Below are 22,675 nucleotides of genomic sequence, written 5' to 3' on the forward strand. Positions count from 1 at the left end.
TGTTTATGCAGAAAACAGCCTCAACTACTTAACTTCTATAATTAGATTTTTCAGCCAGAGAACAGGAGAGACAGTTTTGAGGAGCAATGGTCAGAGGCCATGAGGAAGTGCATACAGTTAGACCTCTCAGCTCGGTGGATCTTGTGGACCATGCAGGGTTAGTTCGAAAACAAGCAACCGGCAACCACATGACCTCATTTCGACTGTTTGACTTCAGACCAACCATGCTGGTCTCTAAAGTCTGAGGCCATGGATCTCGCCAGAAAAAAGGTGGGCTGACCCCATTGGTTTGGGGATCAGTCTCTGCCTTATGCAAAGGAATTTCAATATCTAGCTGTGATGGTGGGATGAAGTGGGAGATGGACAGACGGTTTGGGGCTTTGGCTGCAGTGTTTCGGTTTCTGCTGCATTCAGTTTGGGTGCCGAAAGAGCTGAGCCAAAAAGCAAAGCTGGACGTTGTGCTCTTGGCAGCTGGTGGGGGTTTAATAGAAAACGATACGGGCGTGTTCTTTGACACACATCAGATGCTGTTGGTGTGTTTTACCCTTTAGGTTTCTGTGTCAGTAGCAGTGCTTTTCTTTTCCTCTAGATTTTTGGGACTAAACCGATAAAGGTTTCTGAGGAAACCCAGATGAGAATCAAAAAAGCCCAAATCTGAGTCTACCTCTGTAGTAATTCCCCCTTTGGTACCACATGCTTGTTACCACATTATTACTGAAGTGCTGTTCTGTTTTGTTTTCCGTGACTCTGCAGCAGCTTACAGTTTCAGAAACCTACAGCAGCAATTCTGCTTCTTATCATATCAGTGTGTTGACTGCTTTCATCTCTGTCTTTATTACTTTATAAGTAAGTATATTTGCAAATTTCATTCTTGTCTCAGTATTCCTCCTTCTTGTCCTTAGTCTCTCTCTCTCTCTCTGTCTCTACCTTCCTTTCTGTTCTGTCTTTCTGGTTATCAGGTCTCTTATCCCTCCCTCTGCTGTCAGGACACTAGCTCTCTTTCTCAAATTAACATTTTAATTACAGGCCCTGCTTAACCCTGGAAGATCAATACTTCTTTTTGCTTTTCCACCAGCTTTTTCTTGAGCTGTGGTAACACCGCTCCCCACTCCCCTGTTTTCCACACTTTTTTCTTCAACAACCTTCTTGCAAACACACATACCCACACACACATACAATACACATTTCCTACATTGATCTGTGCGTCTTAACATCCACAACATCCAGTCAAAGCCGTGCCATTCGGCGCTCTAAAAGGAGCAGATTGAGTGTGTATTTTACCCTCTGACAGCGAGAGAATGGGGTAGGGGGTTAAGGACAAGTGAGGTGGGGATAATAGTCTCTTAACCATTGACATATATGCTGTGTTTGCTATAACTTTCTAGTGTAAACTGTGTAAAAATAAACCATGTCCTGTGACAAACACTACGCTATTTTGCAACTTTCATCCTGATTATGAATACATTGGGACATTATGAACATGTATTTTGGGTTTTGCTAATTGGTCACAAGACTGTAACATACAGTATAGGTCTGTAACAGGACTGACAGCCAGACCCCCCCCCCCCCCCCCCCCCCCTCCTCCCCACACACACACAATGCCCATATTTTCGGATGTTGATTGGGGAAAAGTTCCACGTTTAGACGAGATCACCACGAGACCACCTTAAGTCAGCTGTAGTTGTCATGCCAGGCCACTAGAAGGCGCTGTGATTTTAGCAGGTGAAATGTGCATTAACTTTTGACCATAAGCTTCCACCTCATCTAGAAAACAATAACCCGTCTGCGATGAACCAGGTCCTGATCAGAGGATGTGTTACACAGTACAACGCTTTCGGCGTATTTCCTTACTATGTCTGCAAATGCTTCTCAAAAACTGGCTAGTGAAAACGAACCAGTTGAAGCGAAATATCAACATTTCTGTCTGAGGACATTTCTGCACAAAACACACCTACAAACGTCTGACCAATCACACAACACATCACACAGAGCTCTGTACAAAGTAATTGACCCAGGGCTGGTATGGAGAAGGGGAGGACGCCTCCCTGCCAATAAGATGACACAATGTTCATCACGCGACTACGTCAGTGAGAGCTGATTTTGAGACTTCAGATTAAATATGGGAGAGGCCTAATAGAGGAAGATCTGCTTCCTGTCTCTGGATTTTTAAGTTCCTGACTGAGAGACCAGAAAAACATTCCCAACTGTATTGAGTATCCCAGTCCCTCAGGATTGTGTGTTTCCTCACAATGTCTTAACACATGACTGTAAAGCCAGTCATGTAAAGTTTTTTGGGCACTTGTGCGCTTTTCACGTAATTCTGCATAACTAGGTTAATATTTTAGTGCATGAATATGTTGGTGAAGCTTCTGGTATGTCGCTAAGAGAAACTGACGTAATGCTGAACCACATACCCTTCGTTTAGGTCTGGATCCCGTTCCATCCACCTCAGCTGCAGCATTTGCACCCAAAGCTCCCCCAGTCAGAAGACCTCCAGCTCCCCCTCTTCCATCCAGCTCATCTTCCTCCTCCAGGAGGATGAGGAGGCTCCTAGAGGACGAGCAGGACCCAACTTCTGCTGCAGCCACACTGCGTGTCCTCAGACAGCAGATCCCGCTTCCAGAATCCAGGTGGTGACTTCCCCCCTGACTCTCCTTCTATAGACATTTCCCTTCATTCTTCTCACTTGTTTCATCTCCACTGTTTAAGCTACAAATTGTGATTAAACTCTAATCCATGCATCTTGTCTTTAGCAGCAGCAGCAGCACTACTGGCCCTGGTTCATCTCAGCAGAACGCTGCTGAAGCTCCAGTTGTTCCTTTCGGTTTGGATCTGTACTACTGGGGCCAGGAGCAGCCCAACGCCGGCAAGATTCTCAAGTAACACACACACACACACACACCCACACACCCACACAGACACACATTTCCACAAGTGGACATGAGTAGTTTTGGAAGCAGCTGTCCAAAACTGCACCCCATGCAGTAGTGTTCACACCACCTGAACTTTTTCTACTTCAACTGCAAACTCCAACATGTGAACTGTTAGGAAAATGAAATTTTACTGTACTTATACAGTAAACTCCTGACAACCACAACTGTTGGTATTTTACTGTAAATTAGAGATTTTATTTTACAATGTAAAATCTGATGTTTTCAGGTGCAATTAGAAAATTGTGACCATATTTTAGTTTAGTGATGATGATATCAGTTGTAGTAAATCCACATTTTCTCCATTCTACTGCACTGAAACTCAGTCTAACAGGCTGCGAAGCATGAACTTCTGATACTTTGTACAACCAACAGATAATGCCGTCCAAACAGACTTTTCAGATGTCCACACTTGGTTTTGGTTATTTTTTTAAGTGTTTCATTTCTCCCTACTCATTTGAGCGTCTAATGCTGTAAAACCTGTGTGTTGTTTCCTGTGGCAGGTCAGCCTCTCAGCACCAGTTCTGGGTTCCTGCAGAGGTGGAGGAGGAGGTGGAGAACCAGGACCTGTTGGCTCAGAGTAAGAGCAGATACATCTCCTTCCCGGGGAACTTTGTGCCCGTCAGCCATTCCTGCAGAGCCCCGCTGGGCAACGGCACGCTGTGTCAGCGGCAGGACCGCGTTAAGGTACCAAACCTGACTGGTTTCAGCTCCGGTTCAGTTTCATAAAGCGCTCTGCGACCGTCCTGAACTGCTGCTGTCCGCCCTCAGTGCCCTTTCCACGGCCTGATCGTCCCCCGCGACCAGGAGGGACGGCCCTGCAGAGAGGAGGACCGGCAGAGGGAGGAGCAGGAGGAACGGAGGAAGAGAGAGCAGCAGCCTGGTGAGAGAGGAGATGAACTAAACAGAATCCAGAATTTGACATTGATGGGATTGTTTATTTCAGCAAAGAACCTCCAAAGATGAAGGTTCCTGCTCACCTTCTGATTCTGTCTGGCTTTCCTAAACCTTCACAGAACCTTTTCAGGATTTACAGAGGGTTTCTTTTACCCACTTCTTGCTAAAATTCTCTTCACTTTTTTCTAAGAATGAGTGCAGGACAAAGTCCTGATGAGATTCTGTAACCAATGGCAACCGCATATCTCTCCTCTAAGGGCCAGACTCCATCCTGACCCCCACTGCATCGTTTACCAGAGACCACCGCCACTCACCTGACCTCAGCGTGGCTCTGGTGTTGATGTGACCAACACAACCGTAGTGACCAACATTTGACTAATGCTTGTAGTAGAATGAGAAGCACGTCCCACAGCAGTGTGTGACCAGCAAACCAGGAAGAGGTCCCAAACTGTTTTGGTTTTGTACATTCCTCCCTCACACTTCACTCGTCCAGTCCAATACACAGCAGCAAGCTAAAGTCAAAATCACATGAAGCAGTTTCTCATTGGCTGAGGAGTTTTAGCAGGTTGTTCCTGTAGTCCACATGCTCAACATAGCTTTAGAAAAGTGGCACAGCTTAAAGGAAAATAAAAGGTCATATTTTGATCTTTTTACAAAGAGTTCAGTGTTGGAAGCTTCTTTTCAACCATGATCCATTCTCTGAAGCAACATCAGCTGGAGATAGTGAGGCGTTTGTCTTTCTGTCTCAGTTGAACAGATGAGGCTTCATCACGTTTTCTCCACATTTTACCCATATTTAATATTTAGCAGCATGTTACCACTTTTTGCTGTTTAGAGTTGTAGTGTGTGTGTCTGTGTAAAAGAGAGAGAGAGAGAGAGCTCAGACACACACTTCCTGCAGTGTCCTGCAGTGTCTTGTTAACTGCCAGCTCTGTGTATGGGTGGGGGTGCATGTGTGTGTGTGTGTGTTTGGCAATGCCACGCAGTCCAGTGAGTTGTGAAATAGCATCTTTTGTTACCAACTACACTATCGATCAGTGAGTCAATCTCGCACATAAACCTACACACGCCGACACACACACACACACACACACCCCCACCCACCCACCAATACCACACACACACACACACACACACCCCAACACAAATCAATCTCACAGTAGGGGGCTGTGGCCTGACAGAAACTGATGGACCATTGGCCTCTGCTCCCTTGGTCACACATTTATACAGAACACACACACCCACACACACACAGCAGCATTCATAGTGTGATCAACACACCATCTGCTCAGAATCAAAGCAAAGCTCTGTCATGTTTGACTCAGTTCCCAGATTAACTTCATTTGCAGAAGAAGAGCCACGGTCAGGCCTGTGTGTTTTTACCAGGTCTGAAAGCTGCTGGTCTCATAAGACAGGAAATCAAACTCTTCAGGTTTGTTCTGTGCATGTTTAAGGTCGCTGAAAGATCCAGTAAACGTTTGCACAGAAAATAAAGAATCAATAGTTTTGCTTGGTTCCTTATATCACCATTTCAAGAAGACTGAATGCTGAAGCTGAAGCAACACTGTTGGTTTCAGACAGAGTAATGTGTGTAATCTACTTAGATGGTTAATACTTAAATTTAATGTTGTGGAAAGCAAAGCTTTGTACAAAACTCCACTGATGTTAAAGCTGTTGCACTATGTTGAGCTGTTAGATAAATAGAAGAAAAGCTCGAGTCTCACTCCAGTAAAGTGAGAGTTGGCAGCGCTGCATAATACCAAGTAATGAAACTGTACCACAATTATGCAACAAAAGCATAAAGGCAGCGTTTATTTCTGTTCTTATTTCTCTCTGCTGTGGAAAATGGTTCCAAACATCAGTAAATGGTTTGCAGTAGAGTTTATCAAACTGCTGTTGTTTATTTTTAACATGAACAAATATTTAAGGTACATCAAAAATGATCTCATAGTGTTTTCTCCACATTTTCTGATAACTTTGATAACTTAAAAGATAATGGCACAATAACACTATCATGACAAACAGTAAAATCAATCTAAATGTAGCCAGAGTTACTTGGGAAAAATAACATGGTGACTATTAATTACTGAAATGTGATGTTGAAAAGTCTTCAGTTAGACTAAACATTAGTTCATAATCATAAACATTAGTTTATGATTAGACTAAAACACTAATCACAAACATTAGTTCTTTAGCTCCTGCTAAATACCAACATGGTATTTTATTGTAGAACTGCATTCTGGGTACAGAATAAACGTAATTTGCTGCACTGCATCATGGGTAGCGATTCTGAGGAGACAAAAAGAAACTGAAATATCTTTACCTACTTCAAAATAAGAGCCTGAATATAAACATGGAACTAGTCGAAGAATTCATCACAGCCAAATAAGCAACTAAAACTTCAACACAGATGTCGAACTTTATTCAACTCAAAGTTTACAAACCAGCTGAGTAAATTAGCGCTGTAGAATTCATCCAGAAAAATTAATTTAGGGGATGGCAAGTGCACTGCATGTTTTCAAAGTTGGCAAAAATGCTACAACGCTAAATGAAGAGTTGGTTCCTGAATTAGCTCTTTAGTGGATTAGCAGAAGTGTGCCCACCACTGATATTTGGGAAGAACAGTTCAACTGGCGCTGGAGAAGAAGCCTACAGTCTGATACAGCACTGACCTAAACAGCTTGGTTATCATAGATCATAGATTTAGACGTTTTAGATGTTTCTGAATGTGTCACTGTGTTTCTCTGTTAGAAACTGTTCTGGGCTCTGCTGCATTTAATTACTGCATATATTTAGTAGAAAGGTGATAGTTGGTGCGTAATCTGGACACATACTGACTCTTTTCGGCTGATTCTTAAACACAGAGGCCATTATTGGTTTTAGCTGGTGTGGTATAATGTGAATTTTCCCTAACCCTTGTTTCCCAAAGTAAAGTTCAATAAGGCATATGGAGAACCGGTTGATGTTGCTGTGGTGACAGATGAATCAAAGCAGGTGGTGAAATCCATCAGAGGAAAACTCCTGGTGACCTCAGAGCGACAACAGGACAAGCTAACAGCCGCAGGCACTGATTAGAGATGAATTTAACAGGAACAAAGGGAAACTGAAACTATTAACTGTCTGACTTATGTTGTTATACAATCAGTTAATAAAAATATAGGTGAAAGTGAAATTAAGATGTATAAAGTTAAAATAAGGCCACAGATTAGCAAGTTATGGCTAGTTACTGAGAAGGCTAGGCCTAGCATGATCCACTGTGGTTCTCAACAGTGTACACACCTCTGTTAATCAGCCAGTGTATTAATTACCTAAAAACAAACTTATTTGAGGAAACAAATCTGAAAAAAATAAAGGTTATCCACATGTTTATTTGTGTTGCTATCTGCCATTAGCATAAATTTTCACGCTCATAAACTAAACATTTTGAATTAGTTTCAGCATTTAGCCTGGCTGAGTTCAGACTTGCCATCAGGTCCAGTTGAAGCAAAGGTCAGCTGTCCCAATAGGATTATCCTGACATTTGCTTCCTTTATATGAAGCCACAGTTAGCAGAGAGGCTACAAAGAGTCAGAAGATAATCATACAAGATCAGAAGAAGGTCACAAAAAAACTCCATATTATTGAAGATACACAATGAGAAGCAATAGGTGGAAATATTTATAAATACCTGGAGAAAATCTGGGGCAGTAGAGACATTAGAGAAACTTAACAATTGTAATTGTAAGAGGATCTTGCAGTTATCTTAAAGCAATGATTAAGTAATTTTTTAGTTAACATTGAAAGAGCTGAAACCTAACCTTAGGTGACTTAACACTAGACAAGGATCGTTTCAAGCTAAGGCATAGAATGGATTCTTTTTTTGTCCCAATAGGGAAGTTTTATTTTGAGTGAATGTATGACACTGGTCACATTTCAATGAAGAAATACAAAAACTAAGACTATCTTCCAAAGAGTTACTACTGGGACTTTATAGAAAAGCTCCAGGTTTAGCATCCATTATGACTGTCGAGTTTATAACAGTAAAAGGAAAAGGTATAAATTATTTTAGGGCTTCTGACAATTACCTATTAAACTATTTGCACTCAGAGTGATTTGCAACTCTGTCATTTTATTGTTTGAAGTCATAAAATAAAGAGAAAAATATTATTAGCTTGTGGCGCTAATAGTAGTTTGCACCCCAACAAATCACAAACTTTATTTTTTTTAACTCTGCAGATAGAAAGCACTAAATTCAAATTAAAGGCATCATTACCTAAACTGACATTTTCAAAACCAAATGAAGGTTATTCAGTGATAAACTGAGGTTGAAAACTCTAAAGGATAAAACGGAGCAACTTTGCTGTAATACCAGCCTGGCTGTTGCCTTGCTGTGAAATTCTGCTCAATTCTCATCACCCTTCAGTGATCCGTCTGGGATTTCTCCCATTGAGCTGGATTTCCTGTTTGAATTTCAACCGACTTGTGAAATTCGGTCTATATAGAGATGTAGTTTGGCAATGGCAACGGAGGAAGTGAATGAAACCATTTAATTGGTTCTAGAAAATTTAGAAAATTCATGACCCTTAAAACAAAATCTTACCTATCTACTTCCTGCGAGACTGAAAATGTTTTCGTCTGCTGCACTCAGTAACAGCATCCACACCTTGTCTTGTCTTGTCTGGTTCCAGTCACCAGCTGAGTCCCAGGAGCTTCTATGCTGAAATGTGCTGCTTTGGGTGTTCTGTGTTGTAAAAGCTGTTCAGGTTCATGAGGGAAGGTTTGTTTTACAGGATACTTTTCAAACAAACAGATTTCAGGCTGGAATGTTAACGATCTTGGCTGCTGTCTATTCCAACCTTAACAGACGACAGGCACTGAAATGCTCGGATCCATGAAGCTGACAGAGATGAGAGGAATGGATGCGCCTCTACACTGGGATGGTCTGGATTTATTCTCCCACACACAGACAGGCAGGGCCCCTGTGCTTAGCAGAGCGTAGCTTAGAGATGAACCAACCAAAGACCCCAGATACCTCAGAGGATGAGTGTGTGGGCTGGCCCCTGCCCTAACCCCCACAGACCCCATCTGGATGGGCTAAAAGGTGTTGACAGAGAAAAGAGCCCTGCTGCAGTTCTGATTGAATTCATAGGCTCGCTTTCCTTTCTTCATATTTCTTCTCCTTTACCCTCTCATCTCAAATCTGACCTTTTGTTTTTGTTGCTTTTTCTCTTAGACTTGAGCAACAAAAAACAACATACAAACTGAATGTTAATGCAGCCCCTCTTTTACTAGCAACTACTCACTTAAACTCAATTACATTCGCCTTCGAGTGTGTGTGGGCGTGGGTGTGGGTGGGTGTGTGTGTGTGTGGGTGTGTGTGTGTGTGTGAGAGGGATAGTTGAAGGTCCAGTCAGACCCAGGGTCAAACAGCTGATGACTAACCACACACACACACGGAGCTGAGGTCAGTGTTTTGACAGAGCAGTGAGCCAGACCTCAATCCCATCACAATCACAGTGTAATTACTTTGAATTACTGCAGGTTTATCTCTAATTCTGCCGCGGTCCATCATTAACGAGAGGCTTCTCTTCGTTTAGATCGTCATTACTCTGCGTTCCAGCCGCTTTTACTTTATCAGCCAGCATTATGGCACTACACTTTTCATTAACACCAGAATAGGATCCAAATTAGCCCAGAGGACGTTCGCTTCCCATGCTCTGTGAAACCAAGCAGTCGGAGCTCATTTACCTTATCAGCTGCTATTACTTCATTACACTTCTCTGTCAAATTGCTTTTTGTGTAATTGTTATGAGAAGAAACTGGAGACATACTCAAGTGCTAACCTTTTGATTTTGGCATGTGTTGCATACTTCCATTGCTGAATGGATGGAAAAATCAATTAAAACTGATGATTGATTGGATGTTGAAAAGCCATAGATGTTGTCAAATCACCTCGTGATTAAATTGGAAATAAAAAACAAAAGATGACTTTGGTGGCAAAAGCTTTCACCAGTGGTGGGCGCCGTTTTGCTAATCTGCTAATAGCGGAGCTGATTTTTTTGTTTAGCACTTTAGCATATTTGCTAACGTTGAAAACGCTGAGCGCACTTCACTTCCTCTAGATTATTTTTTTTCCGGATAGATTCTAAAAACATTAATTTACTTGACTGTTTTGTAAACTTTCAGCTGAATAAAATTTGACATCTGTGTTGAAGTTTTGGTTATTGACGATTAAGAATTGGGCAAAATCAGCAACAGAATTAACAAAACTCAACAACTCTAAAACTGAACTCTAAAAGTGAAAGGTTGTTCCAAAGAACCACTTCCTGAAGTGCAACTGTCCAGGTTGCTGCGTAATGACAAACCTGGTTGTATTGTTGGTTAATGACAGGTTGAATTTAGTGACTTAGCATTAGCTTCTGCTAAATACCATGTTGGTATAGCATTTAGTGTTAGCTTCCATTCAATAACATGTTGGTATAGCGCTTTAGCCTTAGCCTATGCTAAGTAAGGTGTTGGTGTAGAGTTTTAGTGTTAGTTTCTGCTAAATACCATGTTGGCACTTTGGCTTTAGTGGAACTAATGCCCATAATCGGTGCTTTAGGGTTAGCACAACTAACTTTTTAGTTGATGGTGTCCACCACTGACTTTCATACAAACAGATCATTGGATTCAGACGTACCAATCACTTCCACGGCACTGTGTGTGCAAGATCCAGGATGCTAACTCTCAGTACCTCAGACTCATTTATGATGTCAATCTGATGTAAAAACCCATCTCTTAGAAAGATGTCTCAAGACATGACAAAGGCTACATAAAATAATGTTTATTAAACTACCAACAAAAAGGAAATTCCAAATAGCTAAAGCTAAGCTGAGTAGTGTGTAAGTGAAGTAATGAAGGTGTTGAAGGTGGATGCATTAAACAAAGAAGAGGAAAGATGAGCGGTGGAAAGTGTTAATGTTTCAACACCTCCAGTTTGTTTCGTTTCTCTCCCGTCGAGCTTCACTTTGCTCACTCTGTTGTGTGGAAATGTGTTGCAGACTGGCGTGATGTGGACTTGATGCGTGACATCGAAGCAGCAACAGGAGAAGACCTGGGCTCCAGTCGGGTGGGAGGTAAAAACCGGAAGGGGAAAAAGAAGAAATACCCCAACCTCAGCGATCTAAAGCAGAGCAGCAACACGTCGCGCTCCAGACTGGAGAGAAAAGTCTTCAACAAGTACGACTTAAGCCTTCTCTGAGCTGAGCTATGTGGTAGCTATGTGGTCCTGTCAGGAAGTTGTAAAACTCTGCCTTTGTTTTCTTGTCCACCTCCCCTCTCTAGGAGCACCATGCGCAGAGTGGCTCAGGTGTTAAGTAAAGCCGACAGGAGAAAACACGACAAGTTCTCCAACCAGTTTAACTACGCCCTCAACTGACCGTGTTTCTGTCGCTGTGCTCTATACTGACAGCCTCTTTCACAATGATCAGGGACTGTTAACATCTGGGTAAAGAAACTGAGTCACAGTTTTTAACGTAATGATGTGTGTGTTTATGTGCCTGCATTTCATGACTGACGGAACATTCACAATATTCATGTTTTTGGAAGGACTCACAAGAAAGTTTGTGGGATAATTTATGTGTTTGAAACAGTGTAGTAACCCAGTGGAGGTAAAAATAGGCATGATTTCATTGAGTCACATTATTAATATTAATACAAAGATTTTTTTAAGCTTCATAATCTAACATCTCACCAGCAACTCAGCTTTTTTCTACACTGTGACTGTATTTTTTCTTAATTGCAATATTCACAAACATGTTCCCAAAATCAATATCAGTCAAAATTGCAGATCAGACTTTTTAAGATCAGTGATCAGCCAGAAAACTAGAGTCGGTGCAGGCCTGGTACAGTACGTACTGCCCATCTACCTCCACTGGTCAACACCAAGCTAACAAACATTCACACACTTCCTGTAAAAAAGGGCATCCTGCTGATAACAAGGACATTTCTGTTAAATATCCTAAGTCAAATATTGCATTAATGTGTGTATGATCCTGTGTCTCAGATTTTTACGTTTTTTCTACTTTTGCTGAATGATTCATTTATGTATTATGGGGTAATGCATGAGTTAGGTTTAATACTACTGTGTGCATTAAAATGATTTGTACCATAGGGAAAATATCTTGGCTTGTTGTCTTACTGTCTCTGCTTCAAGTGGAGCAGTTGTTTAACTGTTCAGAAGCTACAGAATCGAGTTAACATGATTGTGAAGGTGAGTTTCTACCTGCTGTCACATATGATGATACTCACTCTGCCATGCTGAGGTCAGGTTGGAATCCTGATGAGTTAGGAACGTCTTTGCCCACCACAAATCAATATTTTTAAGGTTTTTGTACATATTTTACCACATTTACCAATAAGAGTACAGAGCATTCTAACTGGGTTAGTAGTCTATAATTATAGATATTTCAACTATGAGACCCTCAAATGTTTTTCCCCCAGATTTGATCATTTCCAGTATGAGGTTCTGTTAGGGGCAACTCCTCCCACTGCAGCAGTTTGAAACAGGAAGCCACTCAGCAGCTCAGAGTTGGAGCAACACTTTCATCGCAGATATACAAGTTATGATTTTCAGCAATGAAACTTTAACTGAGTACTCTGTAACAGCGATTGGACTTTATATCTATGGAGTGAGTACATAAAAATCTAGGCTAATGTGATAGAAGAACGCCGTCAGTCAGAATCTTTAGGTAAACATGAAGAAATTTAGAAATCTACTCATCGATAGACTGGACCCACTAACAACCATTTGTGTGTCATTAGGCAGTAATAACACAATACAACTGCTTTTTACAAGAAAACAACAGTTCTCTAATGTTTTTCTGTTCCATGTAGGTAGTTTATGAAGCTGTCAATGGGAATTCCTTTAACCGAGGAACTTTAAAAGAAATATAATTAGTTCATTTATGCTCAGATGGACCTTTAAAGTGTTGATTTTACTTTGAAGCTCATCCGTCTCTCCCTAACAGTGCAATCTATTTTTAACTCCAAAGTTATCCTGTGGTTTTATAGGTTTGGGTTAGGCCAAGCTCTCCGCATGGTTGTGTGTTCTGTTTGGTCTGGGCTTTGCTTCCAAAGTTTGTATAGATCTTTATTTTTATTTTGAAAACTTTGTAGAATATTCCAACCCCAAATCTGAAGCCATTCCTTTTTTTTTTTTTAACATTGTTATTTGTGCCAAATAAGGGACTGTTTCAGATTTGGGGGCTTGTCCGGGATGTTGGGTACCATATTAAACAGATTTTGGTTTTAAATGGGGAAACAGAACAGCTCAACTTCTGTCTTTAACTGTTCTCATCTCTGGTGAAATATATGCACAGAAGTAAAAAAGATTTTTCAAGCTAAATTTGGCAGCATATGGTCAATTACTATCTTAAGTACATAAAGATGGAGCAGAATTTACCCCCTTTTTATAATAAAGACAGCTTTCTGCCTTACTCTTTTAGAAACTCCTGGTAAGAAATACTGATCTATATGTTTTTTAAAGCTCTTTTTATTTATTCTGCCATGTGTTTGAGCTCAACAGCCTCATCCTATTTGTGCCCTATCTCATCTTTAAACAGAAGTACAGTAATGGGGAAAAGAAGCGAGGTTGTGAAATGGAATTATGATTTTTCCGCAACCCTCTGTAGGAAAAAAAACAAAAAAACAGAAGAAATCCAAAAGCCTCCATCTCTGCATTTAATTATTCATCTTTTTAATATCAAAGAACAGTATCATGTTGGGCTGAGGATTCGGTACATCCAGGGATTTCATGGCAACTGGAACAAATTCAATAAATAAGGGAAATGAAAATGATCACAGCTGGAATTACACAGTACTGACGATAGATCAAGCCATTCCTTACGTCTTAAATAAACATTCAGTATTTGTACAGACGTGAAATCAAACAGAAAGAAATAACTCAATTCTTTGTCTATCACACAGGTCCAGACAGCATTCAGAGGAAGCTACAACATAGATTTATGTACAAGTTCTGGTTCATATTCACAATCTATCAAAATAATCCACTGATTTAAAGCCTTCAGGTATTGGTAGTAAAAAGGTTTGCTGCTCTGCAGTTCACTGTGTGGCTCTACAGGTGTGTGCTGTAGAAGGCAGGCGCAGCGTAGCTCTGAGTTCCCAGCATGAACGGAGACAGGACATGGCTGGCTGTGAGGAAAGGCAGCTGCACCAGGCTCCCTGTGGGGGGGTGGTGGTGTCCGGCGTAGCCAGCGTGCATGGCCAGGTGGCCGCTGACCGGAGGAGACGGGCTCAGAGGACTCAGGCTGCCCAGGCCTCCCCCTGCTACCCCACCTGCCCCCCCTGCTCCTCCGGCTCCCCCCGCCGTGGGGGCCGAGGTATCGGCCCCAGGGTTCTGCTTCTTCCACTTGGTCCGGCGGTTCTGGAACCAGATCTTGACCTGGGTCTCGGTGAGGGACAGGGACAGGGCCAAGTTGAGGCGCTCGCACACCGACAGGTAGCGTGTGGACTTGAATTTGTTTTCCAGCGCCACCAGCTGCTCGTAGGTGAAGGCAGTCCGGGCCCTGCGGGGCTTCCCCGACTTGGAGTCCGAGCCGGAGCGTTTCCTTTTGGGCTTGGTGCCCTGCCCTGTGTTGGTCTGACCATTGCTGATCTGAGCCGGGGGGCCTCCATTCGGGCTCTTTGTGTCTCTGCTGGGGTCAGAGTGGCCCAGCTCTCTGTCTCCGTTGCTAGGCAGAGCGGAGCTGCTCTCCTCGCTGCTGTAGGTCCCATCCGGACCCTCAGAGTCTGGAGTCCCAGAGCGGTGGTAGTCCTCCTCATCTGGACTTCGGTATACAAAACTGTCCTCTGAAAGATGAACACAACAACAACAGTTTAGGTGCAGGAAGCTTGAACCTGTGGTTCAACCAATCAACCAGTTCTCCATTATGCCACAAACAAATGTAGCTAACACTTCAGGCAGGAATACAAGACAAAATGAGGTCTGCTGTCCTGCTTATGGGATGAAATTGCATCCAGCAAACTGGATATGAAATCATCAAATACATGTCAATCTGGAATAACTCAGATTAGCCAGATGAAGGGAAGGAAATGAAGCTACTGATTTCTGTTTCCACCTTTTCTCAACTGTTAACTGAGCTACAATTGTAGCTTTGTGCTTCTCAGAACTAGTCAGGTGCTTCTTGTCCAAACATCTTGATTATTTGGCTGAGTATGTATGTATGTATGTATGGATATATGGATGTATGGATGGATGGATAGAGAGGTCTCATTTCAGCATTAAAATCTGTATTTATATTAAGTGAATCAAAAAATTCATTTTCTCAGAAATTATATCGGCCAAAAAAAAAAAGATTCTTAATGCAGAAATATCTGACAGTTACGTCCACAGAGCCATTCAATAAATGTGAATATTACTGAAAAATCCATTTATTTCAGGAACTTAATCACAAAGTGAAACACATTCTATATATTAATTACACACAGATGGATGTTTGAATTATTTCTGTTAATTATGATTATTTTTCACTTAGAGCTAAAATAAACCCCATGACATTTAAAATTAGAATATTACATCAGATCAATATAAAAACTATTTTTTCTTTTTCACAGAAATGTGGGCTGGGCTTAATTCATGTTTACTGCCTCAGATGGTGATTTTAATCTGACAAACTGGACTCATTGGAACACATATTCTAATTTATTGAATATGACTGGATATACTATACAGTATTTCCCCCAATAGTTGGTTGAGGTATCTCTAACAGCAGCTGTTGTTTCAACACTTTAGCTCAAACTTGATGACAGAAACCTCCAGAAGGTCCTAGTTAAAGTTTGCTGCGAGCCACCAGATAGAACCAGAATCAGGGGTTTTGGCCTAAATGCTACATGCTGTGTGTGCCACACCACCCTTATGGTGAAGCATGCTGGTGGCAGTATGATGCTGTGGGGATGTTTTCTCTTCAGCTGGCCAGAGCTGACTGGAACACGGATGGAGCCAAATCATGAAAATCCTGGAGGAGAAGCTGTTAGAGGCTCCAGCTTAAAGCAGGACAACCAGCCTGAACAGCTACACAGGTATTATGGGATGGCTTAGATCAGGGGTCTCAAACTCCAGTCCTCAAGGGCCGCAGTCCTGCAACTTTTAGATGTGCCTCTGCTGCACCACACCTGAACAGAATAATTAGGTCATTATCAAGGCTGGGAGAACTGATCTACACAAGCAGGAGGTCATTAAGCCATTTCATTCCAGTGTTTTGTACCTGTGGCTCATCTAAAAACTGCAGGACTGCGACTGGAGGACTGGAGTTTGAGACCTGTGGCTTAGATTAAAGCAGATCTCTGTGTTAGAGTAGCCTAGTCAAAATCATTCACAGGTAATCCCAACAAACTACTAGACTGAAGTTTGTTGGTTGTAGTTTGAAAATATTTAAAGGGGTGTGAATACTTTTGCCAGGCTCTGTAGTTAAACATGAAACACAGTTCAGATATGATGAACTGAGTTATGGCTGCAGATGCATAGCCTTCAGCTACAGATTAAAATTCTTCCATTTATTTAATAAATATTTACAGCTAGATACAGGCTTTGGTTAAAGATGATAAAACAATGTGAAAGGAGCATTGATACTGAAAAAAGTTATTCATTCACGTTTTTGTAAAAAAAATAAATAAATAAATAAAAAGTCAAATTTTCAATAATCAAAGGAAAAAAAATATTACAATTAAATCAGTCAAATCTATATTATAATTGCTGCTTTTTGCATGTTTCCTATACTAACTTTGCTATCAGCCTCATCAGCTCCCTGCACAGATTATCTGTCAGATCAAAGTCAAGAATATCTGAACCACTAAAATATGAATATTACTCCAGTCAGAAGAAACATGTTGGTCAATATTTAAAGACAAATCTAAACCTGAATCAGTCCAGGGTATGAAGAATTATGGGCTTAATTATTTATTTATTCATAATTAATTTTCACCTGTCATGAAAAAATAAAGGAGAAATTAGAATATGTATCCCAATGAGTCTCGTTTGTCAGATTAAAAACTATCCAATAATATTTGGATAATTTTCGTTTGAATTATGCCCAGCAAATATAGAATTGCAGTAAAACATAAATAGAAATGAAATGGGGCTTTCAGGTTGGTTGGAGGCTCTGGCCTCCAGGAGTTAGTTTCTGTTCATTTATCTCTTATGTACTGCAATATATAACAGAAATTTAGAAAATATTATGGAAATTACAACTGTAGCCAGTTTAAAAATGAAGCTGACATTTAAACAAAAATAATTAAAAAGCAATAAAAGCTGCTGGGCTTCCACAGTACCCAGGTCTGACCGGCAGCAGGCCTGATCAGACTGGCAGCAAAACCACAACACAAATATCAATGAAAATGTTCTGAATATTCAAAAAAAATTATAAATATTTTGACTGAACTTATTTTAAATATTTCATGGAAAAAATGCTTTGAACGCTGAGAACGGAAACAGATTCACAGGCTCTGAAAAGCATTTCAGATATGACAATTATTATTATTATTATTATTATTATTATTATTATTTATATGCACAGATTTTAATCAGTTATGCTATAAAACAATACTTCAATTTAGAGTAACCAATTCATTGAGCACGTGACAATGAATGAACGGAAATGCTATTTAGTTTAAAACGTCCCTGTGCTCTGATTAGCTAATGTTTAATCAATAAAAACAACAAAGGTTATATGAATATTTGTTATTACGGGGTTTAATTATTATATAATAGCTGAAATGTTAGCTTTAGTTTTTTAACTGGAATCTGATTTATAAAAAATGAGGATTTATTTATCAATCTCCAACACCAAACATTTATAGCATCAATGATATCTAGAGTAATTATTATCGAATTATCGACTGATTTTTCTGCAACAGCTCAAATTAGATGAGAGGCATTCGTTATTTATTTAGTAAAATATCTCGTGAATTTTTTTAAATTTAATCTCCTCTAAATATGAATCAACAATATTATTATTACCATAATTATAATCATTATGTTCGTCTTGTTGGAAAACGTTTCCAAAGTGATTAGGATCGCTAGGATTTATTGGTGTGTCTGATTTGTCTAAGTGATTGTAAGACGCAGCAACACGTCTGTTAACAAACATGATGATAAAAATAATAGGAAAATACATGTTCATGTTAAAAAGAAAAAAAAGAAAAGAATACGATCTGACTGCAGTTTAGGTGAGTTCTATTAGTTCCCTCAGTCTGCTGCTGGAAACAGATATTCACCAATCAATAACACACACCTCCGATCAGATCTAAACACACACACACACACACTGCAGCCTGTCAACTTTATTTTCTCTAGTTTAAACTGAGCTCTAAATAGAAGCCAAATTGATTTTTTTCCCCTTTTGAAAACGAATTATTAAGTCTTCAACTAGAAATACACTTTATTTTCCTTCCTGATGGATTTGAGTGCATGTTCCAGCTTTAAAATCCATTTATTTTTCAGTGATTAGACGGATCCCATCACAGGCAGCGGACACGTCCTGGAACAATGATTCAGCTGGGATTCATAATTCTGTCCTATGAGATGGAAATCCTGCTTTATTTTTCTGTTGAAGTTGAACCGTACGAACGGGAAACTTAACAATAGTCTACCTCCCAACATGACTGTAGTAGTGATTAAAAATGCATATCATAATAAATAAGCAGTTTATAAAGCGATCCGACGGTAAAATATTTACCACTCCATAAATAGTAAATATCTATAAAAGCGAATCAGCACTCTAATTAAAAATAGTTTAGTAAAAGCCTCCATAGTTTTCTTTAAAATATATCCCCCAGAAAAAACCCCGAAACTAAATAGCTGAATAAAATAGCTGAGAATGAATCCCACTCACTGCTCTGGTATTCCTCCGCGACGTAGCAACTCTTGCTAGGCTCCAGGCTGCTGAGCTCGCGCTCCCCGGGCCCTGCTCTCCGGTTCTCCGCATCGTAAGCGATCAGCTCGCGCTCCCCGTGGTGGCTCACGTGCTGCGGCGGAGACGTGTGTCGCCGGTTGCTCGTGAACTTGTTGGGGTCCAGGATGTCCAGGACGGAGAAGGAGGTGGTACGGTGGCCGGTGGGGCCCTGGCGAAGAAGAAAGGTCAGAGTTAGCAGGTAGTTTTTCTTTCCTCTTCTTTTCTTTTCTTATGTTTTCTTTTAATTTCTTTTATTTACGTGAGTTTTCGTTGGGGTTTTATTTATCTTCTACATTAAAAAAATTCAAACATTCAATTAATTGTATTTCCTTCTAAGGAAATACAATTAATATTGTATTATTAATTAGTATTATTAATATTAATGAATGAATAATAATATTCCTTCTAAAAAGGAATATTATTATTCTTAATAATATTAATAATATTTCCTTCTTAATAATAATATTAAGAAGGAAATACATTATTATTATCTTATTAATAATAATAATAATAATAATAATAATAATAATAATAACTATTATTATTATTATTATTATTATTATTATTATTATTATAGTGAGAGGACATTAAATCGGAATATTTTTCTAAATAAATGACTCATGCCTCTGATCTGATTTGAATAATAGTAATTCTGCGTGAACTGTATCTGTATGACAATTACAACAACCTAAATTTACTGGATCTTGTCTCATTGGGCGACCAAAGAAAGAAAAAACAACAACAACAAATCAATCCAATGTTATGATCCTCTGCATGTCTACAGTGGTACAAAATAGAGTGGGCCATGAAGGCAAAACGTTATTCTTAATCTTACGGCGGAAACAGGAGCTGAATGTTTGGATGATGTTTACTGTATTCGTCCATCCTCCTTTCGGTGTGACCCTGATTGTGCGCAGCGTGTTTACTGTTGATTTGCACATCCTGATTTATGTGGAGCTCAGAAGGTGTCCGTGCATGTAGGCTGCTGAGCTGATAAGAGTTCCCGCCACGGCTACAGATAAGGATCGTTCATTTATTAATGAGGCCAGCCTGGAGCATGTCCACAGCAATAATCCCACATTAATACCATCAACATTCTCGGTTGAAATAATATGAGCGAGTGGGAAAAGGGTCATTGACATTCCATGAAAAGATTATTGCAGCATGATCACAGCAGGGATTAAACAGAATGATCTATTGATGAGTTTATGGCAAACCTGGACGAAATGTAGCCGATAAAGAGCAAATGAAGAGGGGAAAAAATATAACTTAATTTGAAATATTAGAGGTTTAAGAAAGACGTTAACATTTTTAGATTTTTTTTTTCCACATTTCTGAAAACTTCCGAGCAAAAATAGCAACATTTTTTATTGTGTCTCGATTAGTGTGAGGACATTTTTGTTATGGCTATAATAAAACAAAAATAATTCTGATATCTTGTAAAATTTCACAGTTTTCTGTTAGTTTGGCAATTTAAATCAATTTCACTTAAATTTATTGTGTGTGTGTGCATGCGTGTGTGTGTGTGTGTGTGCGCGCGCGCGCTTTGGTTGTTTTGCAGTTGTTGTCATGTTGATTAGCAACTTTAAAAAAAAAAAAAGCACAGTGAACGCAAACATACCCAAACTATGAGAAATCTTTAACATAATCAAAAACAAGACAAACATGAATGCATGTAAATAATTTAAGGACGTTATCACGTTTTCCGGGTGGGACAAAGCTTTCCCACTTCATGTTTCTGTCTCCTGTCATGTCACTAATCTGGCTCATTTGAAGCTTTCCTAAATAATAATAATAATAATAATAATAATAATAATAATAATAATAATAATAATAATAATAATAATAATAAAAAGTTGCGATGGGATTAACTCTCTCCACAGAGACCCTCCATGAAGTTTGGCCCCCGCCTCTCACCTGTTGTGGCGGAGCTAACACCGGCGGGGGCTCCGTGTGGTTCTCTACGGCCTGAGGATCTCTGCTTCCGGTCACTGAGAAGAGCCGCTTTTCCGCGGTGGCGCCTGCGTCCAACATCTCCCCGCTCTCTGGGCCCACCATCGTCTGAACCCCGTCCCCGCTCCCCGGTCTGTCCCGACTCATTGCGGGCTGGAGCGTGTCCACCACGGGCCCTCCTGCTGCGGCTCTGTCCCGTCCCATCACCGCCTGGATCCCGTCCGATCCAAGCCCGGATGCCGCGCCTCTGTCTCGGTTCATCACTTTACTCCGTCCTTCCCATAGACTTTATGGAATTTGGGAATCCGGAATTAAATGTGAAGAAGAGGAATAGGTGAAAAAGATAATAATAAAAAAAAAATAATAAAATAAAATAAAAAGAGAAGGCAAAAATTGAGTCCAGTTGGATTTAAAACGGATATATGATATTCATTTCAGAGGATAAACTTCACTCGACAGGCCAGCTCATGAGTCCCGTTCACGTCCAGGTTGAGGTGGAGTTTTCTGCTCTTGGAGGTTTTCCATGGACACTCCGGGAGTGCGGACAGCTGAGGAGCTTTAGCCTGACTGGAAGCTTCTTTTTGTCCGCTCAAACTTTAAACTTCTTCTCTCTGCCTGTTTGTCTCCGGCTCTGTCGGCTGCATCCTTCTTCGCTTCAGCAGAACTTCTCCAGAGACACGGCGCGTGGCAGTTAGCCCGCGATGACACGCACGCACAGAGTCCGACCTCTGCCCGGTGACCACGGGGCGCGCGCTCTGGAAGCTTGACAGTAGCTGGAGGCGGGACGGACGCTGATGTATCTCTGCGCGAGCAACTCGAATCAGCTCGCGCTCTCTCCCGCTCCTTCAGTTTTGAGAAGCTCTCTCTCTCCTCCCCGTCGCCTCTCGTTTCTCGCGCCCCCCCGGTCGAGCTTTCAACACCCTCTTTGGCTTACAGCCGGCCCCTAGAGGACCCTCTATCACACACAACCACACACACACACACACACACACACACGCTCACGGTGTGTGTGCGCCGGTCTCTCTCCTTATTTATGCATTCCCTTTCAATTCACGCCTTGTAATTGGCTACAAATTAATCCCACTTGCACTAATAGGCTATTATCTGGCTGGTGCGCGCGTGGGGCGGTGCGGCCCGGGACGTTTCTCTGTCCTGGCAGGAGAGAAGCAGGGAGCGGGAAGCACGCGCCAGCTCAACGTTTCGGATTTTAATTTGTTTACACATAGCTAACCCCACACAGTTGCGCAGCAATAGAACTCAGACTTTACTGACAGGTGTAAATACAGATTAGCTCTAGTAGGAGCGAGCGCTTCCTACAGTCAGGCCAGGTCAGCAACAGTCAATTCTAACTTATGAGCGCGTGTTTATTAGTTAGTTACAGTGTAGTAAGGCTAATATGTTGCAAGGTTGAGGGATGTGAAGCTGAGGTGTAATGGCCTCCATGAACGGCAGCCCTTATCTCTAATGCAGATTCCAGGGCAGGGCCTCTCCTCAAAACTCAATTACGGCCTGAATAAAGACGGTAATGTCCCCGCTGCAGTGAAATATTGATTCCTAATCCTTGGCAGTCATTACTATGCCAGAAAATAATAGACCACAGAATTGGATTTTGATTTAACACGCGACGTGTTTATTCTAATGCCGGGGACTTAATATTCCGTTGACTCTCATTTTCAACCAGAGGAGGGGAAGGGGCGGCGGTGATGGGTAGTGATGGTGGCTCCGACGCCCGCACTTTTTTTTATATTGTTGTGAGAGACAATTAAAAAAAAAAAAAAAAGAAAGAAAGAAGGATGTGATGGGACATCTTCCCTGTCCTCCTCTCCTGCTTTAATACACAAGGTCAGCTCCATGTAATTGCCTTGCTCAATGATCCTTAAGAGGGAAAAATTAAAAGTTGAGGAAAATAATGGCCGAAACAATGAGACATGATTAGCCAATCACAGGGCCCCACCTCTTTGATCT

The 22,675-nt window shown here is 40.9% G+C and overlaps 2 protein-coding genes across 4 annotated transcripts in view; one reads left to right on the forward strand and one right to left on the reverse strand.

Moving 5' to 3' along the window:
* uvssa (UV-stimulated scaffold protein A) overlaps window positions 1-11,971 on the forward strand; it is a 34,691-nt gene extending 22,720 nt beyond the window's left edge. Inside the window, exons 10-15 of one of the 3 annotated variants that reach the window (XM_032554530.1) lie at window positions 2,426-2,633; window positions 2,754-2,879; window positions 3,434-3,617; window positions 3,702-3,813; window positions 10,850-11,027; window positions 11,133-11,971. In XM_032554530.1, the coding sequence (XP_032410421.1) occupies window positions 2,426-2,633; window positions 2,754-2,879; window positions 3,434-3,617; window positions 3,702-3,813; window positions 10,850-11,027; window positions 11,133-11,226 (902 nt within the window). In that variant the 3' untranslated portion in view covers window positions 11,227-11,971. The remainder of the gene's footprint in view (window positions 1-2,425; window positions 2,634-2,753; window positions 2,880-3,433; window positions 3,618-3,701; window positions 3,814-10,849; window positions 11,028-11,132) is intronic. The other 2 variants (XM_032554532.1, XM_032554531.1) reach the window with 2 other exon arrangements.
* A 1,553-nt stretch (window positions 11,972-13,524) lies between these two features.
* On the reverse strand, window positions 13,525-21,515 carry nkx1.2lb (NK1 transcription factor related 2-like,b). The gene is made up of 3 exons (XM_032554549.1): window positions 20,675-21,515; window positions 18,698-18,926; window positions 13,525-14,657 (listed from the first exon to the last, which is right to left on the reverse strand). Exons 1-3 carry the CDS (start codon window positions 20,969-20,971, stop codon window positions 13,924-13,926), a joined length of 1,260 nt encoding a protein of 419 aa, XP_032410440.1. The 5' UTR covers window positions 20,972-21,515; the 3' UTR covers window positions 13,525-13,923.
* Window positions 21,516-22,675: the final 1,160 nt, after the last annotated feature.

Source organism: Xiphophorus hellerii, chromosome 23, assembly GCF_003331165.1.
Source record: "Xiphophorus hellerii strain 12219 chromosome 23, Xiphophorus_hellerii-4.1, whole genome shotgun sequence".
NCBI classification, from domain to species: domain Eukaryota; kingdom Metazoa; phylum Chordata; class Actinopteri; order Cyprinodontiformes; family Poeciliidae; genus Xiphophorus; species Xiphophorus hellerii.

Bases quoted from the DNA above. Each gene is read 5' to 3' on its own strand.
- nkx1.2lb (XM_032554549.1), bottom strand. From the start codon at position 20,971: ATGAACCGAGACAGAGGCGCGGCATCCGGGCTTGGATCGGACGGGATC. The intron at 18,927-20,674 runs GTGAGAGGCGGG...CTTCTTCGCCAG, and splicing joins TGTTAGCTCCGCCACAACAG to GGCCCCACCGGCCACCGTAC. The intron at 14,658-18,697 runs GTGAGTGGGATT...TTCATCTTTCAG, and splicing joins CGCGGAGGAATACCAGAGCA to AGGACAGTTTTGTATACCGA.